Source organism: Pezoporus occidentalis, unplaced genomic scaffold, assembly GCF_034315485.1.
Source record: "Pezoporus occidentalis ecotype Australia unplaced genomic scaffold, CSIRO_AGI_Poc_V1 ctg106, whole genome shotgun sequence".
NCBI lineage: Eukaryota > Metazoa > Chordata > Aves > Psittaciformes > Psittacidae > Pezoporus > Pezoporus occidentalis.
The window spans coordinates 1,576,475-1,603,954 of record NW_026912843.1 but is presented as its reverse complement, the minus strand read 5'-3'; the positions used below and the strand labels follow the sequence as shown (position 1 = coordinate 1,603,954).

Below are 27,480 nucleotides of genomic sequence, written 5' to 3'. Positions count from 1 at the left end.
TGAAAACCAAAACCAATACAAGCTAAACCCTCCTTAAATTGATTTAGCAACAGTTTTTAACAGCTTAAGTTTTAAAAGGTAAGGGAGGAGCTGTATTTACACTGCCACTCAGCTCCCAGGAGAGCATCTCTTAGGCCAAAGAGAAAACCCTCTTGGGTTGAAGGGATTCTGTTTCCCATGCAATCAATTCATCTTTTTGAAATATATTTTGGTATTTTTGGTGCCACACAAAACCAATCTGAAAGCCTCACTGGGACTGCACGAATCCACCACAGGGCACACTCCTCCTAACTGTGCTGTATAAAGTCAGAGCAGCACTAAATAAACAGCTGGATCGCCACAGGCAGAAGCACCTCCCGTCCTCTTTATTGAGAAGTAGCAGAGTCCTCATCGGCCCCTGAGAGGTGCATGAACAGTTCTCCCAGTTCAGTGACGTCGGTGTCCGTGCTGGGCACACTCCTGCTCTCTCTGTCTTCAATGAAGTCCCACAGGCGAACAGAATTGAAGAACTGCAACAGAAGAAGCTCTTGTCACAGTTCCATCAAATATTGTCCCTTCTCAGTCTTATTTCTTCATTAAAACAAGCCCAAAGTTGACCCTCAAGAGCTGAGTCTGCACTAAGGCTCCTGGCACCGCTGGCAGTGAAACCCAGTGACACCCCCTCTAGCACAAAGGTGACACAGAGCGAGGCAAACCAGCTGCACCAGCCTGCTGGAGCATGGCCCTGCCACCACCCTGCACCATGAGCTCCTCAGGTGGCTTTCACCTGAGGCAGGCAAGCAAGGCCTTTAACACTGCAGGGGAAAGCTTTAAAGGGCAGGACTCCTTTGGAGAAAGGTTTGCCACGAGGACTGCAATAGTAAACGTGAAATCAGAGGTGTCTTCTCCTTCCCTACTGCCAGGCCTTTGCTTCAGGGAAGACCCAGGGCTGCTGTCCTCGCTTCCCTACAGCCCTGTGGCATCCGACACACATCTATGCAGTAAGCTTCACACACACGCCATGGTTTAACCACCCCTGGGGAGTCCTCTCTTACCCGCACAGTGCCCTCGGAGCTGAGCTGCTTCCTTGGCTTTTCAGGCTCGGCTCGCGTCCCATCTGGGTAAGCGTGAAGGTAAAGACATTTCCCTCCGAAAGGGCACGTTCCCTTCCCTTGTTCAAAGTACTTGCAGGGCTTTTTCCTGGTGTAATTGGAAGAGAGGGTTATTGTCTGCAGGTAGGAAGGAAGCAGTGACTGTTCAGTCCTCAGGGCTGCTGCTTGCATCCTCAGTGGTGCAAAGTGAGAACCCAGCTGACAGCAGTCAAAGCAGAGGGGAAGGATTATTAAAAGCAAACCAATAGGTAAATGAACAGCATCAGAACTCAGAGGAATTAAACCATCTTAAGACACAGGAAGTGAAGAACGGTCCAAGCCTGTCACTGATCCTGCACACGTGTTTTCACCACACCCAACAAACCCACTATTCTTTCCTACCAACATTCCTCTCCTGTGCTTTCTAGCACTATGCTTTTATTGAGCCAGCTCCTCACCACCTCCTCTGGAGGGTCTGCAACACTGGCGTAGTTCAAGTGCCCACCAGCGTTGTCACTCATCTGCAGTGGAAACTACAAAGCAAATGCAGCTGACCCTGTAAACCTGATCTGCAGTGATGAAAGCAGGCAGACACGTCCTGGGCATTCCCAGGATATACAAGCCCAACAGTAACAAAAGCCAAACCCCAGCCAGGCAGCGCATTAGGAGCAGAAGGGGTTTGTCTGTGACTTCCAGGCTTCTAGGGCTGACTTTTTTCCCCTTGCTAGCACATGACTGGATTTGTGCTGGCCTGACCCTGCTCTTAGATTAGGCTTGGCTTTATTAGTGCCCTATTACCATGTTTTCATTCCATGTAATGTTAACCCTTACGTTAAACTGACTGCCAGGAGATCTGTCCATAGACTGCACCAACGCCGTTTCCTTCCAGGCAGTTCTAAGGGACCAGCTGAAACAGCATGAAGCTGATTTTGGCAAGTGAACTGAGATCACAGAGCACCGTGAGTCTGAACGATTTCTGAGCTATAATTACATGACAAACGCTTCTGTGGCAGGCCCCAAGTGACATCAAAGTGTTAGCAGAGATGATGAGCTTGCTGTGGGGCAGGTTTGGACCTCCAGAAAGCTAAAAGCACAGGCACCCCAGCTGACTTAAGGCCAGTGCAAACAGTGTGTGGCTGCTCCTGGACTTACTTACCCCACTCCCTGCTTAAATGCTTCAATCAGTTCGTTTTTCTTCTCCTGGTCTTCTACCCAGTACGTGCTGGGAATGACGAACTCGGAGATCACACGGCACTCGGGGCAAGACCTGAAGGCAAAGCACCAACGCTCTGTTATTTCCCAAGGGACACTCCTCAACAAACGTGCAGGAACAGCCACCTCCTGAGGGGCAGGGAGCTGATGCAGGCACCGCCTCACTACCGGCACATGTGCACCGCTGCCATGAGCATCAACTGAAATAACCTGATTCGGTGCAGCCAGAGCTTGTGCTTCCTTCTGCTTGTTTCTAGGCTCAGACAAACGTCCCAGCTATCTCCTCAGTACATCAGCACACGCTAATCCCAACACACAGCCATGAACCATCCCTGTTACCTGAGCGCTGCAGCCCCCACGCAGCAGAAAGCCAAAACAGCTGGGAAAAGGTCAAAGCCTTTGAGATGGCACCTGACATCCACCAGCAGCAATGAGCTGTCCCTTCAGTGGCTTTACTGGATGGATTTCTACATGAGGAACCAGTAAGATCAAGGATCAAACATGCAACTTCAGGTCCCTCAACAAGCCTAGGAAAGGCTTTATGACCCTGCCTGTCCCACAGCTGCTGGGTGTCCCCGCAGGCTGAGCCAAGTCCCTCCTTTAGCTTAACTCTGCAACCACCAGTACATTCACTGCAACCACCAGTACATTCAGTGTTATGGAGAAGGGTGAAAAACCATGTCAGAAGCATCTGGGTCAGGATTTAATCCATGTTAGAAGCATCTGTGCCAGGATTTAATCCATGTTAGAAGCATCTGTGCCAGGATTTAATCCATGTTAGAAGCATCTGTGTCAGGATTTAATCCACGTTAGAAAGAATCTGTGTCAGGATTTAAACCATGTCAGAAGAATCTGTGCCAGGATTTAATCCTTGCTCCAAATGGGAGCTGAAAACCCCCAGTTTTTCAGTGAAACCCTCCCCGAACACTGTGGTACCTGGCTGGGAACAGCTCAGCTCCAGCACAGGTTATGTCATGCCCTAAGGAGCCAACGTTCACTTCCATGAAATGGATAACATTGTGCAGAAACGTCTGTGCTAGCAGGAGACTGAAGAGAGTTCCCACCTTTCCCTCACCATGGCTGTGACTTGGGAGAGGTTTCCAAGAGGTGCTCAAAAAAGGGAACAGCCCCAATTCAGTGTCTGAAATTCTCTCCTCTGAGGAGGAGCGTGTTTGGAATACAGCTTTTACAGAGCTGGAGGATAAAGCATTTGCTCAGATACTGATAAATGTGTGGTTAGTGGGACATTTAACCTTGAGTAAGTTACAGTATGGAACAAACCCCAGTAATTCAGCAGATGCACAGCCAAAAGGAGGCACTGCTCCTGCACACAGGTTACTGCGAAGGGTGCAGGTTCACCAGGTCTCAGTTGCTCACAGTCCACGTGTCTACACTTTGCCCCCCATCAACACAAGACAGGGCTGTCACCAAGGGCAAGCTCTTCCATACAGGACCACAGTGAGAAAGCAGACTCTCACCAAGAGACATCCCACGTGTCCTGCTGGTCTTGAACACTGCTCTCCCAGCCCCACTCCCATGTCCTGGAATTGGCCAGCACTTGGACCAGGATTTTCTGAGCTCAGAACTTATTAATGGCTATGCTAACATTTACAGCAACACAGTCCCTAGTCACCAGTCATATTTCTCTAGGAGTCAAAGCACACCAGAGAGCCCATCTCACTGACCCAGCCACGGAAAGGAGACTCCGGTTAACATCCACTTACTTTATGATGGGATTCTCAAACTGCTTGGCACACCTCCACTGCCGGATGCAGGACAAGCAGTACGTGTGGTTGCAGTTGGAAAGGATCCCAAACCTCCTCTCGGAGGCCGATGGCTTCTCATACACCACTTCCATGCAGATACTGCACACTTTGTCCTGACTTGCCTGAAAGGCAAAGGCCTTCTCCATGTCGTGCTCAAATGTCGCCATGCACATCTGTCATGGGAGAGACATCCCTGGTTACTGCAGTCCACACATTGCCTGTTCCTCAACAGTGTCTATGGAAGGGACCTGCTGCAGGGAGAACAAGGCACGCTCGCTAACAGCATCATCCCTAACCTTCATCAGCAGAATTTAGTTTGAAGAACACCACATTCAATCCCAGATGTCAGCCCTTCAACGTCCTCTGCAGCTTCAGCAGTATCAGAAGGAACGGGCCCTAGTGCTTGTCCTTTACCCCTTTCTGTATCTCTGTCATGGCACATGCATTGCACCAGGAGATGCTCCACATCCCCTAAACCCATTGCATCCAGGGTCCAGCACAGGTGCCACACTCAAGGTGTTACTCTGCTGATCCTGAAGACCACACTCATTCACCACAGTAAGCTCTACACCAGCTAGGAATTCATCTCTTATTACAGGCTTTCCTACAGCCCCTCTCATCCTCTGTCCAGGAGGGACAGCCACTGCCAGTCCACTCACACACCACTACAAGGTGAGTTGGTGCTTACACCTGTGTACGTTCAACTCTTACAAGAGACCCAGAACTTGACAAGTAAAGGAAATCTAAAGGACTTTAAATCACACTACTACTGAACAAGGACACAGACTAATTCTACGTTGGTATCAGCACTGTGGCTGCTGCACCTTCTCAGTCCCACGCACCCTGCTGCTGCCAGAGCTGAGCCACGGTGGCAGGACACTGCCAGGTCCCGACAGGCTCTGGAGAGGAGCGAGCTCTCCACAGCAGCATCAGGGACATCCAAGCACCCAACACCAGAGAGCTTTAACCCCTCAGGTCCTGCCCCAGGCTCATGATTCAGTAACCACTGACGCTGCCCGTCTTGCTCCTCCTCAGCCTTGAGAACTGTTCCTGACTTGAACCTGGAAGCCAGGCAGGGAAAAGAGTAGCTCCTTCAGCCCACCATTACCTGACCAGTTCCTCATGTGGCCCCTCCAGCTCAGCTCCAAACCCTCCGCACTCAGTTCAGTCTGTCTCTACTTGACCCTGTCCTGACACCAGCCACAGCCAGGAGGAGACACCCGAGGAGCTGACTCAGGTGGTGAGCTCAGAACACACCAGCAGCCCACAATTCCTCTCCCCCACCATACATAGCACCGTGGAGATGTCATGGGAGCTGCAGAAGACATTGTCCTGAGGGAGCTTTTCCATGCTCTGGGAGACGCTGCAGGCAAGCGTCCGATAAGGATGAAATGGGAAAAGAAGTTGCTGTAAGAGGCTGTCTGCATCAGCATCACCAATTAAGCCCCAGATGCTTGAACAGAGCACTCTTAGCATCACTTTATAATGAGACAGCTCTTTGGACCAACAGGCTCCTACAAAACACACCTTTGGGTCTTAGAGCAAACCAACCAAACCTTGCACTGAGCAAAGCAAATCCCACATGGATCTCACGTCACTCTTACCATCTCGTGAGCCTTCCTCTGCTCCTGGTTGAAGGGGTGCAGGACTTGCAGCCCACATATCTCACACACGTCCCCGTGGATGTAGAGGCAGCGCTCTCCGAAGTGGCAGGCGCCCGCTGCAGCGTAGGGACACAACTGCTCTGCATCAGCACAGGAGCCTGCAGCCACCGGGTCCTCCAGCCCGCTGCAAATAGCTTCCAGGTAGGAATGGGGCTTCACTTCCACACTGTCGTTTTGGTCACTGCAGCACACCACGTCTCCCGTGCCACTGGGTTTGTGCTTCTCTTCAGTCAAGCCACACAGATCTTAAGGAAGAGAAATGTATGAGCCACACGAGACACGCCACGAGAGGCTCCTTGCCAATGCTAGCCTTTCTTTTTAAGAAAAAAGCCCTTTTCTTCTCAAGGCAGCCTCATCTCTGAGCACCTCTGACTCACAAACCACAAGAGCTGTCACCAGCTACCTCCTGAAAAGGTCGATTGCAAGATTCCATCAGTGAGAAGAGGCAGAAGCAGCGTGCAGGCGGCGGGGGCTCCCTGCCACCACGATGGGTGATGGAAGCACGATGGGTGCCTCCGTGCTTGTGTTCCTGAGAGCTGGCACAACCTCCACCAAGCACAAGCCAGGCACCATGGCCCTGCTTCCCAGCATTTCAAATGCCCTCACAGTGACAGCAAAACACGGTTTGTTGTGAGCAAAACCCCAGCCTGGTTTGGGTTGAAGGGACCTTAAAGCTCCTCCAGCTCCAACCCCTGCCACGGGCAGGGACCCCTTCCACTAGAGCAGCTTGCTCCAAGCCCCTGTGTCCAACCTGGCCTTGAACACTGCCAGGGATGGGGCAGCCATAGGCCCCAGACAAAAGCAACCCCTCAGGAACACCAGGTCAAAACCCAGCCAGCCAGAGAGAGCCATTACAGTACTGACAGGCAGAAGTGTTCCCAGGAACCCATCCAGGACTACATCCCCCTGCTCCTCTCAGCGAGCCTCAAGCAATAAAAGGAGCAGCACAACCCAGCAGCCCTCACAGCGTGAGGGCGAGCCCAAGCGCCACTCCCACTCACTTCTGTCCCTCAGCACCAGCGTCTTCTTCTCCCTCTTGCCAGCCTCGTGCCGTTTGCTCCTGGTGACCGGGGCGCCAGGCTCGGGTGGGTGCCGGGGGCCCTGCGGGGCAGCCAGCGGGGCAGGGGGTGCAGGGGCTGCTGCTCCCCCCGGCGGAGGGAGCCGGGTGTGATCATACCTGCCAGGGAGAGACAGAGCAGTGAGAGAGCTGAACCTGTGTGACTGTACCTGCCAGGGAGAGACAGAGCAGTGAGAGAGCTGAACCTGTGTGACTGTACCTGCCAGGGAGAGACAGAGCACTGACAGCTGAACCTGTGTGACTGTACCTGCCAGGGAGAGACAGAGCAGTGAGAGAGCTGAACCTGTGTGACTGTACCTGCCTAACAGAGACAGAGCAGTGAGAGAGCTGAACCTGTGTGGCTGTACCTGCCTAACAGAGAGCAGTGAGAGAGCTGAACCTGTGTGACTGTACCTGCCTAACAGAGAGCAGTGAGAGCGCTTAACCTGTGTGACTGTACCTGCCCGAGAGACAGAGCAGTGAGAGAGCTGAACCTGTGTGACTGTACCTGCCTGAGACAGAGCAGTGAGAGCTGAACCTGTGTGACTGTACCTGCCCGAGAGACAGAGCAGTGAGAGAGCTGAACCTGTGTGACTGTACCTGCCTAACAGAGAGCAGTGAGAGCTGAACCTGTGTGACTGTACCTGCCTAACAGAGAGCAGTGAGAGAGCTGAACCTGTGTGACTGTACCTGCCTAACAGAGAGCAGTGAGAGCGCTGAACCTGTGTGACTGTACCTGCCTAACAGAGAGCAGTGACAGAGCTGAACCTGTGTGACTGTACCTGCCAGGGAGAGACAGAGCAGTGAGAGAGCTGAACCTGTGTGACTGTACCTGCCTAACAGAGACAGAGCAGTGAGAGAGCTGAACCTGTGTGACTGTACCTGCCTAACAGAGAGCGGTGAGAGCGCTGAACCTGTGTGACTGTACCTGCCTAACAGAGAGCAGTGAGAGAGCTGAACCTGTGTGACTGTACCTGCCTAACAGAGAGCAGTGAGAGCGCTGAACCTGTGTGACTGTACCTGCCTAACAGAGAGCAGTGAGAGAGCTGAACCTGTGTGACTGTACCTGCCTAACAGAGAGCAGTGAGAGCGCTGAACCTGTGTGACTGTACCTGCCCAAGAGAGACAGAGCAGTGAGAGAGCTGAACCTGTGTGACTGTACCTGCCTAACAGAGAGCAGTGAGAGAGCTGAACCTGTGTGACTGTACCTGCCTAACAGAGAGCAGTGAGAGAGCTGAACCTGTGTGGCTGTACCTGCCTAACAGAGAGCAGTGAGAGAGCTGAACCTGTGTGACTGTACCTGCCTAACAGAGAGCAGTGAGAGAGCTGAACCTGTGTGACTGTACCTGCCTAACAGAGAGCAGTGAGAGAGCTGAACCTGTGTGACTGTACCTGCCTAACAGAGACAGAGCAGTGAGAGAGCTGAACCTGTGTGACTGTACCTGCCAGGGAGAGACAGAGCAGTGAGAGAGCTGAACCTGTGTGACTGTACCTGCCTAACAGAGACAGAGCAGTGACCTGCCTAACAGAGAGCAGTGAGAGAGCTGAACCTGTGTGACTGTACCTGCCTAACAGAGAGCAGTGAGAGAGCTGAACCTGTGTGGCTGTACCTGCCTAGAGAGCAGTGAGAGAGCTGAACCTGTGTGACTGTACCTGCCTAACAGAGAGCAGTGACAGAGCTGAACCTGTGTGACTGTACCTGCCAGGGAGAGACAGAGCAGTGAGAGAGCTGAACCTGTGTGACTGTACCTGCCTAACAGAGAGCAGTGAGAGAGCTGAACCTGTGTGACTGTACCTGCCTAACAGAGAGCAGTGAGAGAGCTGAACCTGTGTGACTGTACCTGCCTAACAGAGAGCAGTGAGAGAGCTGAACCTGTGTGACTGTACCTGCCTAACAGAGAGCAGTGACAGAGCTGAACCTGTGTGACTGTACCTGCCAGGGAGAGACAGAGCAGTGAGAGAGCTGAACCTGTGTGACTGTACCTGCCTAAGAGCAGTGTGACACAGCCTGGACCTGATGTCAGGACAAATGGAACTGACCTGAAAAGCTGCTTTTGTTTTTAAAGGGCTGTTCTGACAAGTCACCTGAACTGCTCAGCCCCTTTGGAAGCCACACTGAAAGGCTCCTCAGCCTCCAAAAGCAGATGCCTCCGAAAGCACCCCTTTATTTCTCTCTCCAGAGACACCCAGCACAGCTGGAAGAACACTATTTATGTGCACATTCAGTTCAGTCTTGTCACCCCTCTCACACCCAGGTTTCTGGCATCTCTCACATTGAAATTCCACGTGGGAGCAGTGGCATTTCGTGATCTGGGTTTTCCCCTGCAAGCACCAGCACTGGGACTTCATGCTCTGCCAGCAGAGCACACACAGCAGGTGACGCTGCTAGGAAAGGGCTCAGAACAGCTCAGGAAACACTCTCCTGCGGCAGAGCAGAGCCATGGGGCGGTGAAGGGGCCGGTTCAGCAAAGCCAGGGGCATACCCCAACACTGATGGGAACAAAACCACCCTCCGCATCTGTCTACAGCCCTGCACCCAGGACCTGCAGTGCCCACAGCCGTGCCGTGCACCTGAACCACCGCTGTGACCCCAGTGCCCCAACCTCCAGCCAAGCAGCTCGAGTACAACAACAGCGACCACCTGGCACCATCGCTAGGGTCCGGTCTGCACCCGCCTCATCCCGCGGCAGGACCACGCATCCCTGGCGCAGGGCTGTAACCGGGGCTCCTGCAGCGACAGCACTGCCCCATCAGCACCAGCTCCTCATCCGTGACCCACGTTGCCCCCCAGCATAGGCTGTAACAACACGAACTAACGGGGGGTCCTTGCTAAAGCCTTTCCCGAGAAGTTTTAACCACCAGAGCTCAGGGGAAGTTTCAGCTTCCCACCGGGAGCGCACGAAACCCCCTTTGCTCTAAGGCAGACGGGGCGGTTCTCAGAACCGTGCGCTGGATGGAACCTGCGCTGCAGCGCTGGCTGCGCAAGCCGGGTTTGGTACTGCGAGGAAAAGCGCGTATCCAACACACCGCTTCACTCCCTTTGCCGTCCTGCCGCGGGCGCTGGTTCCTGGCGCACCAACCTCACTGTTACACCCGGTTCTCCCCGTGCCGGGGCTGGGAAGGCGCGGGCTCCTACCTGCAGCGGGCTCCGTAGGCGCACTGCCCCTTCTGGTAGTACTTGCAGACGGTGGAGGACTTGCTGCTGGACAGATCGTGCGAGAACAGGCACTTGCTCCCCTCGCGGCACACTCCCTGCACGTAGTACCTGCGGGGAGCGCGGGGTCAGCGCTTCCGGGCCCGCTCCGGCCCCCGCGCCCCGTGGCACCCCCGGCCCGCACCCGGGCCCCGCTCTCCCACCCGCCTGGAGCGGAGCGCGCTCCGCTGCGCTGCCGGGTCCCGCACGGGGGAGGACGGGCCCGGAGGGGCCTCCGCGGCCGAGTGCACCGCGGGAGGCAGGCCGCGGCCCGAGCGGCGGCGCTCACCTGCACGTCACCTGCTTCGTGCTCATCCTGCCCGCTCCGCCCCGCGGCCCAGCGCCGCCCGCCGCGTTCCGCTCCGCCGGGGCGGAAGGGCGAAGGAAGGGCGGAGCCAAGAGGCCGCGGCGCCGCGCCCCCGCCCGGACGCTATTCAGCGGCGCACAGCACCACCGAGGCGCGGAGGAGCCGGGCAGGCTAGAGCGCCGCTCGGCCGCACCATAGAGAGGCGGCGGCGGGGCAGGCTAGAGCGCCGCTCGGCCGCACCATAGAGAGGCGGCGGCGGGGCAGGCTAGAGCGCCGCTCGGCCGCGCCATAGAGAGGCGGCGGCGGGGCAGGCTAGAGCGCCGCTCGGCCGCACCATAGAGAGGCGGCGGGCGGGGCGGAGCGGCGCCATGGCGGAGGCCGCCATTCTGCGGGTGGTGCACTGCGGCTCCGCCATCTTCTGCCGGCGCGCGCCCCCGCGCTGCCCCGTGTGCGGCCGCCCCCTGCCGGGCGGGCTGAGGGGCGCCCCCCTGCGCCTGCCCGCCCCCTTCCGGCACGGGCACCGCCAGCCCCGGAGCTTCCTGCTGCGGCCCGCGGCGCCCAGAGGCGGCTTCCGGTACCGGGCGGAGGGAGCGGGAGCGGGGCCGTAAGGGGAGAGCTGAGAGCAGCTCCAGTGCCTGAGGGGGCTGCAGGAAACCTGGGGAGGGGCTGGGGACAAGGGATGTAGGGACAGGCCAAGGGGAATGGCTTGAACCTGCCAGAGGGGAGACTGAGATGAGCTCTTAGGCAGAAGCTCTTCCCTGTGAGGGTGCTGAGGCGCTGGCACAGGGTGCCCAGAGAAGCTGTGGCTGCCCCATCCCTGGCAGTGTTCAAGGCCAGGTTGGACACAGGGCTTGGAGCAAGCTGCTCTAGTGGAAGGGGTCCCTGCCCGTGGCAGGGGTTGGAGCTGGATGCGCTTTAAGGGCCCTTCCACCCCAAACCAGGCTGGGATCCCACGGTTCTCCGATTCTTGGCCCTCGCAGCGTAAGCACTGGTACCAGCTCTGTGACACAGGCTGTCCCGGGACCTCCCACCTGTCACTAACATCCCTGTGTCTGCCTTTCAGAGGCTACGATGGGAACTCTGATCTTCACGTTGGAATAACCAATAGTAACGGTAAAAACTCTGTGGTTGCCTTACAAACAATGCCCTTGCCTATTCCCTGTGTTTAGTCCAGGTGCCCAGCTCTGCCTTAACTGCTCCCCCAAGGTGGGCCACACGGTGTGACAGTCATGTCAGAGCCATAACCCTAATGCTAACCCATTGCTCTTGTTACAGGAAACACAGTTGTTGCTATTTTCTTAACACCCCCCACACACACACTTTAACAAGCCCCATTAAAAACCAGACCAGGTTCTCCCAGAGCAGGCCCACCCTGCAGCACCTTACTTCAGAGGGTTATTTCATAGAAACATGGCCTGATTTGGGGGCTTAGGAAAAAAGCTTGGTTGGCCTGAAGTTCTTTTCGGTATCAGAAGACATCCAAAAAGACATTGTAAGATTGAGAACAGGTTTTGATGAGGGCAAGGACTGCATTTTCTATTCTCTAGCCTCAGAACACCACTGGTAGGAAGCTGTGGAATACTCTGGGAAAGAATGGGCAGATGGAAAAGTAGCAGCAGGTTCCATAACTTAATACAAGAAGTCAGATGATGGCTCTGATTCTCCTGACAGTGCTGCTTTGTACTTTCAGGGGTGGTGTATAATTATGATGAAGAGGGCATCCACAGAGATGAAGCTGGATGGGAAGAGTGCATCAGTATCCCACTGGTCCAGCCGGACATGTTTGAGCTTCTTGAGCAGTGGGATAAGCTCCTAGAGGAGTTTTCAGTGCGAGAGGCCTGGCTTCCTCACAGGTGTGCCGTGGTAAAGCCAATGCAATGGGGGTGTCGGTCTGGGACCATAAATTGGGCTGTTCTGCTTTGGGCCCTGGGAGGCTTGTGGTTCCTTGCTCCTTTAGGACACACGCTGCTAACAAAGCAGCCTCAACGATGCTGCCTTGACATTCAGCAGAAGGGCAGTATTTTTAAGCTGTAAGTAACAACTCATTTGCTGGAATTCCAAAGCTCTAAAATCAGAGATCCTTTCAGGGGAGCTTGCTTCAGTAACAAAGGCATTTTTCATGAACACCCCTCTCCCCACCAGACCGAAAGGAGTTCAGTGAGGCGTCACCTTGAGGAGGGTGCTGCTGAGGAGAGAAGCAGAGAAGTCCAGGCAAAACTCTATTTCTTCTAGGTTTCAACAGCATTGGATGTATTTGCATTTCTGACCACACTGATGGGATTCTTGCCCAGCTCTTAAATCCAGATGACTTCATGGTTGTCAGTGACGATCAGCGCTGGGAACCGAGCTCAGGCTCATTGCCAGCTCTTCCAAGCTGGTTCCTAACATTGCCTTGGAGAGAGTTAAATACAGAGGAACTTCCCCATCTTTGAATGGAACCAAGAGTTCCAATGAGAATGGTCACCCTGCAGCTCTCCTTGAAGTTCATGCCTGGTGACAGTGTTCCCAGCTCCACAGCCCTGCTCACACACACACTGCCACATCACCAAGGGCTCCCCAAGAAAACACCAGCCCTCGACCCTTTCATCAGGAACAGCGCACGTAACACACAGCCCACCCGAGCACAGCTCTGTGAGGGGTTCAAGTCAATAAACATAGATGGCATCTCATAGAAAAAAGCCCCCATCAAATTAAAAGCATTTTTTTAGCAATTTAGTATGTGCTTGACTATCCCATTTCAGAGTTAACGTATTATCTCCTTAGTACCAGGTGAAAGAATTTGACACAGACTTTTTAAAGGCTTACAGACCTTGTCTCTGATCCCTGTGCAATCCCAGCACTGGGACATTACTACTACAATTACCTTGCTGTCCAAAAAGCACTGGTAGAAGGTGGATGGATGTGTGCCTGCCACCTCCTGACAAAGTGACCTACTTCTCCCACAAACAGACCAGCCACCACTGAACTGATGTTAAATTCTCTCCTCCATTTGTTTTCAATGCATAGGAACTACACGAAACTAATCCTGTAATTCCTTTAGGTTCAGGCCAAGCCTAATTCTGATGTTCTGGACTGCTTTTCATTTCCTGGATGGTAGATGCTCCAAGGTTAGGGTAGCAGGAGGGAAAACAAGGCAAGGGTATTTTAACTGGCTACTCCTCCTATTCAGTTAGTGTGTCTGTCCCTGTGTGACTGGCACACTGTATAGCAACTGTATCAACATCTGAGTGACAGAATTCACTTGATTTTGAGTAAGTAAGTTTCCAAGTTAATGCCATGCTAAAGGAAGTGCACATGGTGGCACACAATTAACGTGACTGCTGCCGGAAGACGTGTTCAAGATAACAGTGACAATACATGGGAGAGCCAAGGTTAACACGGTAAATGCCAAGCAAGTATGAAAAATAACAACTCATTCCTGTACAGTCTGCAGCTCTCTCTCTGTTAGAGGTTTTATGCTTACAGTTGCTAGTGTCCCTGGCTGGAAAGTACAACCTACAACTTGCAACCAAGAGAAGAGAAGCCCCTGCATTAAAGGAAAGCGGCAGCAGTTCTTGGAAAAGCATGTGCTTATTTCACTCAGTAAAACATCCCTCCACGTGCAGCAATTAATGGATAGTGCTAAGTTACTAATGAGGTTTTTTCCCTAGGTATGATGAAAAAGCCCACAACTGCTACACATACGCACTGGCATTCATTAACAGCATCCTGACCACCCTTGGGAAACAGCAAATGAGCAAGAGTGAATTCACAGAGAGATTTGTGATCCCCCACACAAAGAGAGCTTCCAGATACATCACTCTGCATCAGGAGCTGACAGCTAAGGAGTTCTACATCGTACCCCTTCCTGAGCAAGAAAAGCAGTGCTCAAAATGACAAGCTGCTCTAGTCAAACTTTGCAACATGCAATAGGAAAAGAAGTCTTAAAACTCCACAACTCAGGGTTTCAGATGGATGGTGGATTAATGCGTTTACATGGTAAGCTGCACATCATGAAGGACTGGGAAACAACTGGTGCATTTGAATGAAATAGACACACACACACACACACAAAATATATAAATGCTATAGAATATTCCTATAGGAACTATCCATATGGAAAACCATCTTCCTGTCTGCAGTCATGACATGCTGTCTTCTGCCAAGACACTTAATACCAGAAATCACAACTGCTGTGTAATCGAGGGGTTTGACAAATGAACTGTAGTAATTTAAGACATAGCAAACCAAAGTGTTGGGTTTTTTCCTGTCAGAGTTGTTTACTGGGGAGTGAAAACAAGGGAATTAATGCTTGCATGCTGCTGGAATCCAAAGTCCATGATTTAATGCAGATTCACTGCCTGCAAAGTTATTTTTCCTTAATCGCTAACAAATATAACAAATAAATCCACCCTCTTTGCCAGATGTATTTCTCTTCCAATTCTTTACATTGTGCACATTTATTGCTCAAACCAAGGCAGATGCTTAGTATAAAAGATAATTTACTGCCTGCATCTCTTAGTGTCTGTAACAAGCAACAAACTGCTCAGGATTTAGCTCAAACTCTGTAACGTAACAAAAAGAAACATAAGAAATTAAATATCCTCCAACAGCACTTCCACCTGTTGTACATTACACACAAACGTATGCTGAGGCCAGAATTGTGCAGTTCAGAATCACAGAATGATTTGGGTTGGAAAGGACCCTAAGATCATCCAGTTCCAACCCCGTGCCATGGGCAGGGACACCTCACACTAGAGCAGGTCACCCAAGGCTCTGCCTAACCTGGCCTTGAACAGTGCTAGGGATAGAGCATTTACCATGCAGCCTTCTCTTCTCCAGACAAGTTTTTTAGCTCATCTTCATATGGGAGATTGTACAATTTTACTTTGTTTCCTTATATGCTAGTTTAAGAAAATAATTCCATCTTTTCTTCTACTAATATCTGCAAAGCCAGCTGGTGTTAGTCTAGGTGTAAGTCCTATTTTCTCAAAGATGGAGGAGTAATCATAAATGATGGGGGTTTTCTCCACATCCAGTTTGTGCTTTTTTATACACCAACTGCGTTAACCTTGCCCCTCCAATACTCTCTAGCTGCACACACATTTCACAGACTTTCCTCTGTGTTCTTCCACTTCTTGCTAAAGTCTAGGTGGTATTTCCTTTAAAAGGATATTTAAAAAGCACAACACTATTAGCCAGGACAATGAGCCCCAGATGTGCAGTTCTGCTGCTAGAGACCTCCCGTTCACTTACTCCATGATCAGATTTCTTCAGCTAGGATTTGGCTTACAGAAAGAAACGATGGTGTGCTATTTCTGAGTGACTCCAAATCCCCACTTCGTTGAAGTACTGCATTTGAATTGGCAGAATACAAGTACAATGGTAAGTACTATGGTGCAACTATTAATGTGAGGTACTTGGTAGAACAGAACTGAAATATGAAGTACCATCATCTACAGCTAGAAATAAAACACCTTGCCATATAGTCAACACATACATACCTGTTCAGCTTGAAAAAGCTATTGTGCAATTAACATTTTCACTTTACATCCTTCCAAAGTATTAAATGAAAGCAAAGATTAGAAGATCCTCCACTTTGAGGTGCACATAGCTTCCTGAATTCATGGCATGGCTTTACAACTAATACTGCCTCAGTAAATGACATTGTGGTTTGGTAGAAACAGCCTGCGTTGACAGAACTTCCACCATCCCTGGAAAGTTTCCTGTACCCAGGAGGCAACCCCCCTTTTATAGTGAATGAAAAGAGCACAGAATCCAGAACTGTGTCACTCTGAGCAGCTGTCATTTATCCTTACTGCTGTAGCAAATGTGTTCTTTCAAAACACAGTGTGTATGTGTGTGGAAGAAAAATCCTAACAGCATGGTGAAGCAAGGAAGCCAAGATGGAATTGAAATGCCTGAATCTAAAGCAGCAATACTTACAATGCAGTGTAGCTGATGCTTACTTCTTGGCTTTTCTTGAAAGACAGCTGAGTACCTGCTGGGTGGGTGGCTGGTTTGTTTTACAGAGGTAGCTTAGCAATAGGAAATACCACATTTGCACTCCAGATGATTTAAGTCTTACAAAAAGGTAGGAAAGACCTCAGTGCTGCTCCACACCTCCCTTGGTACAAAACACAGCAGTGCCTCCTAGTATGTGCTACAACAAATGACAGGCCAGGGCACAGAGAGCTACGAGTGCACTATGAAAATAAACTTACAGACTGCTGCAGCTGCTGGATGAAAGGGAAAAAGGCAGTGATGAAACTGCCAGGCTAGAGAGACTGACTTCCTCTCACTCACTCTGCAAACCTTCACTGTTTTCTGCATAGCATCAAAAGAAAAGGGCACGAACTTGTGGCTGGGGCATCTTGCTGTCACGGGGAAGGTCACGTCCTTACTTTCATGGAGGAATCTTACCCTGCAAATCCCAAAGAGAGACAAATACCTTACCACATGGGGAAAGGTGCCTAACACCTAACTTTTGCCCCAGAATTAGTTTAAATCCTTGCACATTCTGGGAAGACTTCCTCAATTCTGAGCACTGTCTGTGAAAAGAAGCCACTAATCCCAGCACTTTGGCATATAAGAGCAACGTGTGACAATGTTCACTACTGTGACAACCGTGCCTCTCCCCACATCTAAGTTTGTGCAACTTCATCAAGGCTGTGAAGTCAGGTTCTGGTTGGAGAACCAGAGGTATCCCAAAAGGTTATGTGGCTCACTGTAATTACCAACCAAAAACCAGCATTAAACTTGGAGACTCAAGTTGAAGCTCTCATTTGTGAAGACATGCCGGAGCCTGTGCTGAGCTGCAGAACGAAGTTAGCCTTCCAATTCCCAAGTTGAACTCTGACGAATCTGTGAGGTACTCCCAGAAAACTGTTTGAGCCCTCATTGCTTAGGCTTTGAGGCAGACATCTGGATTTGGGACTTCAGTGGCTCTGCAGGCTGTAGTGCCTGTTCAGCATTAACGTCAGAGTACTTCCAATACCACTACTAATCACTGCAGTGTAGCCAGCACTCAAACATACACTCTGGAAGTTTTAAGGAAACAAACAAGTTGTTTGATTTGGGACACAGCTTTAATATTTTCCCCTTCATATGTTCAGTTATTCAATACAACATCCTCTCCGGTAAACAGAATATACCCCATTTTAAATAGCATTTATACATACCAACTGGCTGTTTACAGAAACTCTCCTGAGGCAATGGTTCATCATGAGAAGATCAGGTAAAAAAATAAGAAGTGGCTTTAAGAAAAGAAGTTTTTCCTATCCTGTCAGTTAAAGTTCCTCTTTCTCACAGCGCTCACGGGAAGAAACCCAACGAGTTACAATCAGCTCCTGAAATAAAACCCAGCAGTTATTATGGGAGGGGGAAAGAAAAGAAAAAGCTACAGCTCTTCAGTGAGGGATGGGGATGAAGCCTTCAGCAAACTGATGTGTATTATGTGAGCCCTGAGAAACTCCAGTAGATGACTAATTTGTTTCTAAGTGCGCTGGTCTCTCACACATTTTTCTCCATTTTTAAACATGCATTAACTTCACAGTCTCCAGAAACATCCCTGTATGCCCATGCAAATGCTTACATTCACACAAGCAGCAACATTCTAATTTAGATGAGATCATCTTCAGTCTCTTAAAAGCCTGCAAGGCACTTCTCATGCCTTGGGGCACAAAGCAATTTAGTTATTTCATTGCAGCTGTGTGCAAAAAACAAAGCATGCTAAAAAGCAAGCAACAGTTCCAGGGGGCTCATAGGAGCAGCTGGACAGTCAACTCTAAGCAAAGCTACACAGCCAAAGGAGAGAAGTGGTTTCTCACCTGAACCTTAATTCTTTTCATACATTCTGGTGTTGACATGTCTTTTTCAGTCATGTCAGAAGGTTTAATCAAATAGCACAACATCAGTTCCTGTTGGTAAACAGAAAACATGAATACACAAGCTTCAACTGATTTCTTTCTATACAAGTTTTCACAGGCTGAGTTGGACTTGGGGGAGACCTTAGAGCAGCTCCAGTGCCTAAAGGGCCTACAGGAAACCTGGAGAGGGGCTTTGGACAAGGGCCTCTAGGAACAGGATAAGGGGGAAAGGCTTTAACCTGCCAGAGGGGGGACTGAGATGAGCTCTTAGGCAGAAGCTCTTCCCTGTGAGGGTGCTGAGGCGCTGGCACAGGGTGCCCAGAGAAGCTGTGGCTGCCCCATCCCTGGCAGTGTTCAAGGCCAGGTTGGACACAGGGGCTTGGAGCAAGCTGCTCTAGTGGAAGGGGTCCCTGCCCGTGGCAGGGGCTGGAGCTGGATGAGCTTTAAGTGCCCTTCCAACCCAAACTGTTCTAGGATTCTATGCACTTTTAGGTTAATTAGAAATGCAGATTCCAAGTTTCCTGTAAGATGTCTTCTGCAAGACCTGTATAATAATCATCTCTCCTTTTCCTTAGCAAAGCATAAACTAGAATTACAACACCTGAGCACCATGGCTGCAAGTATGGAAGCACTATATTTGAGGTTCCAGAGAGAAAATCTTTTGGAGACTTTCAGCATCACTGTTCAAAAGAAAGTCCTTATAGATGGAGAAGGTTTTAAAAACTTCAGTAGCAAACAGGAAACAAATGCCCCTTCATCTTTCTCCTGTTCATGACACAGCTTTTAACTTTCCTGCAGATGACAGAACTTTAATAAGCCTCCTCCAGAATTCATCTGGATATTGTCAAAAGGAAGCTTGTTTGCCTACTGGCAACTCCACGTGTTCTTCAGCAGACCAGAAACAGAAGGCTTCTCTATCCAGCCCCACTCGAACTCCCTGCTCTTCAGAACTAAACTGAACTTTTATCATTCTAAAGCTATTTTAAAACTAGCATCTGACACTTACCTTAGAAGCATTAGCAGTTGTTCTGTTCAACCCAGACAAGGTCTTCCAGCTGAGCGGTCTGCGAAGAGAGCCTTCAAAATTATCATCAACTAATTCAGCAATGACAGAATAACTGGAAAACAAGGAAAATTCACTGAAATAAAATTACCGTTTTAGGAAGATCACTAAACTTAAGAATTAAAGCCTAAAAACTGGTGTTAAACAATATGCTAGCATGCAAGAAACTTAAGTATCTTTCTACGAGGAAAAGAGAAGAGATAAAGCTGTGAATATGCTCACTGGAACTTTCCATTTGCACCCTTCTGCTGATGTTTGTAGCATTCTCTTACAGACACCATTCTGAGGTTTATAACCAGTTCACTATCTAGTTCAACCTGACTAGCTAACAAATAAAGACAAATGTCATCCCTTAAAAGGCTTTTTTCTTCCAAATTATATTAATGATCCCTGCCATGTATTTTCAAAGGTATTACTAAATCACTTTCCTGAGTGCATTCATCATATGAGTGCTAAATATGCTCATTGCAACTTTGCATTTTTAACATCTTGCTACTGCTACATAAGTTCAAGGAAACTGCATCATTTAGTACCTCTGCTAAAAGAACTTTTTCATTTCCAGTATGAATGCATCTGGCAAAGTATTGTGAGTGAAGAGTATGTGTTTAGCCAGGCAAGATACTAAGTTTGTGTGAAAGACTTTTATTCATTTGAAATTAAGAAAGTAGACAGAAACATGAGCTTCAAACCTTGCATGATAGAAGGGGGGGCCCTTTCGATACAGCACTGAAAGGAAAGAGAAACAACTCAGTTAGATAACCACAGAGTTCCCATCTGAGTTTAATGCTCCATAAATATTTTCAAATGCTTTGCAAGTTTTAACCACACACAATCTTTAACACCTGAATGCTGAGGGAGTGGGGGGGAAGGGGGGGAAGAGACAAAAAAACCCTGGGAGCAGCACAGGGGAGTAGCAGGCAAAAGATAAAGTAGAAGAGCCAAAGGACAGTCAGCAACTGCCACAGGAAGAAGTTTAGGATGCCTTTTTCCTTCAAGAGATTCATACTTTTAATACTGTATTTGCAACAGAAGTTGAGCCACTGGAGTCCAAGTAAAATATCACAACAGGCCATTGAATTTCTGTTCCAAGCAAGCATTTTCCACAAGTTTTAGGAGAGGCGCAGGGCACATGTTCTTAGACACTGCACCCCAGAACCACTAAAAGTTCCTTCTTATGGATATACAAGATTCATTGCAGCTGGACTGCTGTAACTGAGCTAAATGGTTACTTTTTCCATCTTCCCTTTGTCATGAGCACGTAAGAGGGGATTTTCTTTAACTATCACAGCTTTTCTTACGCAGCTGGCTAGCACAGACCTCTCAGGAAGAGAACAAGCAGCTCTTTGCCCCAGTGACAACCATGATTTGCAAAGTATCCATTATAAACAACTGCAGTAACATTGACTCTAAGCACGAGAAGTTAGCGGAGCTCAGGGTAAGGCAGAACTCCTGTCAGCCTTAAACTAATCCTTTGTCCGGCACAAATCTGAAAGGCAGTGATACACTAAACAACAAATTCATGCCAGAACACAAATGAATGGTGAGGAAGCTAGTATCATTTCATCATTCAACAGCAAAACCCCATCTACAACCCACGGTACTAAGAACAGTGGTGATGAATTCAGGCAAATCTACACACTGATCTGAATGACTAGCTCAGCGCAACCTAGACAGTCTCAAATACACAAACCCCCAAATGACAGAACCTTGTCAGCAGTATTAAAACACCCGCTGGTTTGCATGCATACATTAAAAACTATCCCCCTTTATGCACATTTTCCTGTAACAACAGGCATTACTGTACTAGGGCGGGTTTTTTTTGATGTAAGCTTAATGGAGCTCTTGAATTACTTAGCAAGGGATTAAAGACACTACTAATTATTTATGTAAGATTAGAAACTCTACCCTTAAGAAACAAGCAAGTACTTTCCCCCACCCTCCCCTGCAAAAAACAACCATACCATACAGAAACAGCCTTAGCTCTATGTTAAGCAGAAGTCCAGCTTCCATTAAATGTGATCAACACTGAGATGCATGGACTTTGATATGAATTGGGATCTAGATGCAAACCTGCTGTTCCAAAGACTGTACGTTAACAATGCAGATGTGTTCAGAAGGGGACAGAAAAACTTGGGAATTCCAGTATAACCCTCTATTAATTATTAACCTCATGAAGCAAAACAACCTTTCAAGCTATCTTTTCAGCTACTGGATACGTGATGTTGTCTTCCACTTACATCCCAACTCCTGCTGAAACACAGTCCAGCCAAGAATGCCTTTTTACAACTGCAAGTAGCAAAGCCAGCTCCTTATTGTTGAATTCAGCTTTGGCACTGGAGTCTTGCACTGCCTGAAAAGAAGTCAGCTGCAAATGATTCCGTGTTTTCTAAGGAAGCTACTCACAGAGATCAGTTCCATACTTGAGGCCGACCTTGGGGACCCAGCCCTTGCTGCGGAAGTAGTGATAGGCCATGTAGGTTGTTTTAAAATCAGGCTTCACTTCGCTGAAAACTTCCCATAGCTTCAAAATAGTGAGGGGCTCCTAAAAGGCATTAATATTAATATGTATTAATATGCATTAATATCAATCAGATCAATGTATTAATATGTATTAACATGTATTAATATTAATCAGATTATATGTATTAATATTAATCAGCTAGAGAATACTGTGTGTAGTAGAGCCAAATAACCAAATATCAAATATCACAGTCAACTGCAGAGAGCATGAGCTTCAAGCTATAAAATATGGAAATCCCTGGATACAAGACAGAAACCTGTTGCTGCATTTAGTGGGTGGTTTAGAGTTTCTTTAGCATTTCACTATCAGTCTCATAATGCCCTTGTTTAAATGAAAATCTAAATCTTAAACTAGAAGCATAGGTTTCAATTATTTGTCATTACATTAACAGTAGCTTGATATAGATTAATACTTAAAATGCCAAGGAATCTTTCTGTTTCAGGAAAGAGAGACTATTCGCCATATTACTCCTCCCAAACTTGCTTTCCCCTTATTTTCTGCCTAAGGTACAATCAAACCCCTTCTCTATAAAAGCTGTGCTTAAAAGCTTTCAGACCAGTATTTCATAAACAGAAATGCCATTATAGGAAGCTCCTAATTACTCTGTTGGGTATTTCCTCCTTCAGAATTAACAGCATAAAATATGTCGTAGTAGGTAAAAATTTCATATTAAAACATACTCAGACTAATGGTATCACTGGCAATCCAAAATTAACCCCATCTCTTACCTCACCATAATAAATGCTTAAACATCCCAGAGCATACACCAAGAAAAAAGCCTGAAAAAATAAACAGAGTAAGTTTAACTGACAGCTAGACTCTTCCTGTAACTTATATTCCATGCAAGAGCAAAGTCTCAAATTAATTTTACACAAGAATCCTAATGACATCAAGACAAACGATTTGCCTAAAAGTTTACTTTGAGATTTGTCTCCATGCCCTTTACATTTCAACAGAAGCATGGGCTGCAGACTCCTGAAGGCAGTGTATAAACTAGCACACGTGGGTGTATTTAGAGACAGCACAACTGAAACATGATGCATAAAATGGCATTCCTATACTGAAGCCCTACCCCTGGTGTCTGACACGTGGGATTATTCATGTAAAGCAAATGGGATTGGACCCAACTTTTCTTTATTTTTAAACCAGATCATGTAATTATCACATTTAAAATAAGTTTAATGACCAAGACAATCTAAATACTTAGGAGACACAGAAGAATCCCGTACCTTAGAAACAGGTATTAAATTACCTTTAACATAGATTAATGTTTCATTTTCAGATTAAAAGGGAAACAAGTTGTACTGTACTTGAATCACTGAAACATACCTCTTCCAAGCTGAGCTGTAAGTATTCAAAAATCCTAAATGGATTTCTTCGGCACACTAGTTTTTCCTTCTTGACAAGCTACAAGAAAATAAACAAAACCCAAAACCCCAAAACTCAATCAGTATTACATTAACCTGGAAAAAATACTGAATTCTGAAAGTGGTGCTGATATCACTCTTCTAAAAGATTAGGATACTCTTTATCCTTACGCTTTCTTGCCCATGAGCAGTCTCATCTTCAGGACATACACTGCATTCTTCTTCCTCTTGCACCAATACATATTCTGGAGCACATTCTTTTGACTTCATCATTGCACAAGACTTTTGCTCAGTGCTCTCTTCTGCCTTGCAGCCACAGTGTGCAAGAAAACCATGCTCCTGGCAAGACACTTCAGCTTTCTCTTTCAAGTCACTTTGTTCCTGTTTAGGGCCACATACAGGATCAAATGCTGGATCTCCTTCCAAACACGCTTTCTTGCAGCCGTTGTCCTCATCCTCAGCACTTGGGTCTACTACATTTCCAGTATCTGCAGAAAGCTGCCTGGAGAGTTCTGTGTTTTCTGTACTTGGGCCCATTCTGTTGCAACTAGCAGCGGTTCGTTTAGCTCCATCCTCTTCCAACAGTGGCAGCTCAAGAGGCTTAGTGTAATTTTCAAGAATTTTGGTAACTGAGCAGCCATCAAGTCCTTGCTCTTGCAAAACGCTTTTAGCCCACTGAACATGATACTGGTACCTAGCAAACAAGTAACATAAATGAGACAGTCTAGGGAATTGCATCCTTTAATTAACATCTTAAAAACAAGCATCTTAAAAAAAAACCCCAAGATTCAGCACTGTTCACAAACCAAATCTAAACGCACACCCCAGTAACTGCTATGCAAAATACAGGCATGCACAATGGAACAGGAATCCAGTCTTCAGGAAACTCTGCTATCTCTTCAAGACTCTGCTATCTTCTTTGGCTTTATTTTGCCTTTTAAGTTCCTGAAGTAACAAACACTGTTACTGACCTCATCGCTGCACAAGAACCACGCACTGAGTTTCACAAAACAAAACCCTCACCAGGCAAAAAGCTCCCTTCTCCCATGAAAGCATTAAGCCTTAATTCCCTGCAAAAGCATCTTGTTACCAGAACTTGCATGACTAAAACAGACAAGACTTTGCATATAGAGCTCTTGCACACTTCATCTATCATACAGTTAACTACTAAGAACAGTATCTTCAAAGCTCTGTTTTAGCTACCTTTGCAACAGCAATGGCATAGCGAAAACACCAGTGTAAAAAAATCTTCAACACAAACTACCTTCAGTTTTAAACAAAACCCTCCCATCCCTAAGAAACAACAAAAAACCTATTGGTGAGATAATGACTGAAAGCTGTAAATATTTCTAATATATTTCAGTTATGATAGGAGTTTTTCTTTTTATTTCTCCTTGGAAGTCAACATCAATGTCCAGCTGAAGGCATTAATCTTCATCCTGTAAAAGCTGCAGGCAGATGAATGCAGCTGTCCTTACCCAAACCTGGACAACTTTAGTATATTCTTTACTTCCCAAACCAAAATCCTAACATGGCAATTACAGACCATGTAATGAAGAATTACAAATGACAATTAAATGCAAATTTCATGCGTCAATATAAAATGTAAGTCCCTCTGAAGTCTCATAAGAAAGCTATATGATTCAGTACTGTACTTTGTGTTACAAAAAGTAGTTAGACTCCTCTTTCTCATGTGATTTAATTACCATATAATTTGCACTTACAGTTCTTTACCAAGATGGATCATGTTGCATTTTCTGCACCAATGTAATTACACTGCCATTGATGCTCAGCTGCATTTGCAGGCACATAAAACAGTCACAGAGTAGACTACTACTGCAGTAATATCGCTACTCTTTGTCTTACATAAAGTTGAGGACTGAAGGAGAATAACTTTTACATTTAAATAAAGTAAAATTTTTAGCATTATCGTAAGATTAAAGCAGAATATCTGACTGGCGCACTCTTAACACTTCATATGCTATTGAAGTGGAATGAAATAAAGATGTGCTCCAACAGTGCTTTGATAAGTGTTAAAAGAGACTCCTTTTTAAAACAAGGTAAAACGTTTATGTATCACAAATGTCCAAGAACTACTTCAGCTCACACTATAGTAATTCAGTAAGGAAATCAGAGTTACTTTAAATAACGTGCCCCAGAAACTCCTTTTGCCTCCTCAGCTGAGGAACAACTTTATTATGCTTGATATTATCATGAATTACTTACCCATACTACTATGTGTGCACTCAGTCTTGGCTTCTATTCAGCAATTAATATCTGCAAGCTTACATGAAAAGCCATGCTGAGTATCCCCTACTCTATTTCTAGTTTTAATAATGTGATTATAAATGAAGTAAAAAGAAATAGAAGTCATCATCATTTATACATCCCACAATCTGAAAGCCAGGAAGATGAAATATAAACCAGAATATTTTCTAAAACAACCAACCCCAAACCACCAAGAATAAATTAATGTAAATTAACTTACTTTTTAGCTGTAATTATAGGCATGTTTATGTTAGCACCTGTAGAAAGAAAAAAATCATACATTATTTCATCAATATAAAAGGTTTCCATGTGATTTTGATCACCAAGGTAAGCTGTAGCTAATAACTACTCCCATTCTCAATTCTTGATGCCATTTTGGTCCCACTTGTACTGAAGGACACAGCAGAAACAGAAAAAGCACAGAGGTAGCAGCCTGCACACAAGGAACAATTAAATGCACTATCTTTCTCCTGCCCGTAAAAAGACAATTATGGAGGGATATGATAACATCCAGATATGTCTACTGAGGCAGAACTGTCATGGAAAAGATGAATGAAGACTTTCATTACAAAATAATGTAATAAAGTAAATGACTACAGAATAAAGTCTGTCAAATCCAAAAGCAGACTAGATGCAATTGGCTATAAGCAGATTAAATTTTACATACCCTTGCCTCATAACTCCATGACACTAAAATCTACAGTAAACCCAAGAAAAAGTGGACAGCTACAGGAAGAAAAGTTCAAGGATGACAACTTCACTTACATAATTCCTAAGCAACAAACCAGTGAACACCAGGAGAATGCATTAAGGGTCTAGTGACATGAGTTTCCTGCTCCTGTGTTGTTCCTAAGCATCTTGTACTGGCTGTCATCAGGTATGAGGAGAGAGATCCTTAATCTGACCCAGTAGAGGTATTATTTTTCTATGTGCAACCTAAACATACATCTTCAATGACTGGAGAAAAATGGAAAGCACTATTGGAAGAGGATGGAAGAACAAATGGGCACAATTTACCTTGCCACTTGGAAACCAGTGAAGGATCTGAAATGCTGTACACTGGCCGACTTCTTGAAAGAATGCCTTTGCCAAAATAGCCCTTCAAAGAAAAGGAAAAATCCTGATTATGTCATGACACAAAAACTAACTTCTTTCCAAATTGTAAGACATTGCCTGCCAAGATCAGCTGAAAAAAACCCAACCCTGAAATTCTGCAGCATTTAAGCTTTGCCTAACACTTGCTGCTTAGGGTCTGGTACCTAGTTCAGTATTAAACACCTGCACTCAAAGACTTAACCAGTGGAGGGTGGTGAGACTTTCTCCTCCATCCTAAATATTTGTCAACCACCACCTCCAAGGAGACTTCTGAAAGCAGATGCAGAAGAAAACACCCATGTATCAACATGATGACAATGCACAACAGAAAACAAAGAGATGGCCAAAGCTATTGCCTAAGAGCAGTGGTGAAAGGGTACTCACAACATAAAAGGCTTCATTTAGGTTGATTTACCCCGGAAGAAATCACTCTGAAATTAAAAGAATCCTACAAGCATTTCTAAAACATTAATATTCCAACCTCCTAGGCTTTAAAAACAAGAAAATGCTTTTGCAAGGTTGAATAAAATGTTGGAAAAGAGAATTAAACATAACAAGCACAAAGTCCTGCAGGTGTTTTTCAGCTCACAATGTCACTTCATTCCCAAATGTATTTGCTGGGATAAGCATGAAATACTCTTCACATTTGATACAGAATATGTATTTTATAGCGATTTCAGGAGAGAAGGGAGATATGGACAGTTACAGGAGGCTGAAGGGGATTGAAGGCAAAAAGGCAGGCAGATTTTAACAAGCACTACGCTTTACCTATGTTTAAAACACCAAGAATACTTTGGAAACAGGGTACGGACCTTGTTATAAAGCTGCTTGATATCTTCAGGGTTCGTCACAATAACATTGTTAAGAAGGATTTCAGCCCGGCACATTCTGAAATCCTTCCCACCGACTTCCACGGGAAAGGGAGATTCATAGGACTCAAAAACTCTTCTTTTCCTTCTTGGGGGATGAAAAGCTGCTGCTGCCATTACCTAATATGGATGTTTCCTCCTATGAAGCAGAAACAAAACAGTTACTGTTGAGGAGTTAAAA

The 27,480-nt window shown here is 47.0% G+C and overlaps 3 protein-coding genes across 4 annotated transcripts; 1 reads left to right on the top strand and 2 right to left on the bottom strand.

The window, feature by feature from the left end:
- Positions 1-341: 341 nt before the first annotated feature.
- MKRN2 (makorin ring finger protein 2) lies at positions 342-10,395 on the bottom strand. The gene is made up of 8 exons (XM_062620681.1): positions 10,252-10,395; positions 9,906-10,034; positions 6,714-6,889; positions 5,653-5,957; positions 4,007-4,221; positions 2,227-2,337; positions 1,035-1,179; positions 342-509 (listed from the first exon to the last, which is right to left on the bottom strand). Exons 1-8 carry the CDS (start codon positions 10,275-10,277, stop codon positions 366-368), a joined length of 1,251 nt encoding a protein of 416 aa, XP_062476665.1. The 5' UTR covers positions 10,278-10,395; the 3' UTR covers positions 342-365.
- A 227-nt stretch (positions 10,396-10,622) lies between these two features.
- On the top strand, positions 10,623-17,629 carry MKRN2OS (MKRN2 opposite strand). The gene is made up of 4 exons (XM_062620334.1): positions 10,623-10,843; positions 11,333-11,382; positions 11,960-12,122; positions 13,920-17,629. Exons 1-4 carry the CDS (start codon positions 10,638-10,640, stop codon positions 14,143-14,145), a joined length of 645 nt encoding a protein of 214 aa, XP_062476318.1. The 5' UTR covers positions 10,623-10,637; the 3' UTR covers positions 14,146-17,629.
- On the bottom strand, positions 17,315-27,472 carry TSEN2 (tRNA splicing endonuclease subunit 2). Of its 2 annotated transcripts, XM_062620314.1 has the most exons (11): positions 27,243-27,469; positions 26,353-26,434; positions 25,556-25,592; positions 23,239-23,761; positions 23,030-23,107; positions 22,429-22,479; positions 21,583-21,721; positions 19,869-19,905; positions 19,123-19,234; positions 18,078-18,167; positions 17,315-17,597 (listed from the first exon to the last, which is right to left on the bottom strand). In XM_062620314.1, exons 1-11 carry the CDS (start codon positions 27,414-27,416, stop codon positions 17,538-17,540), a joined length of 1,383 nt encoding a protein of 460 aa, XP_062476298.1. In that variant the 5' UTR covers positions 27,417-27,469; the 3' UTR covers positions 17,315-17,537. The 2 variants fall into 2 exon arrangements, 1 of the variants encoding a protein (XP_062476298.1); XR_009965166.1 differs by lacking the exons at positions 17,315-17,597; positions 19,869-19,905 and having other exon boundaries at positions 27,243-27,472.
- Between the last annotated feature and the right edge of the window lie 8 nt (positions 27,473-27,480).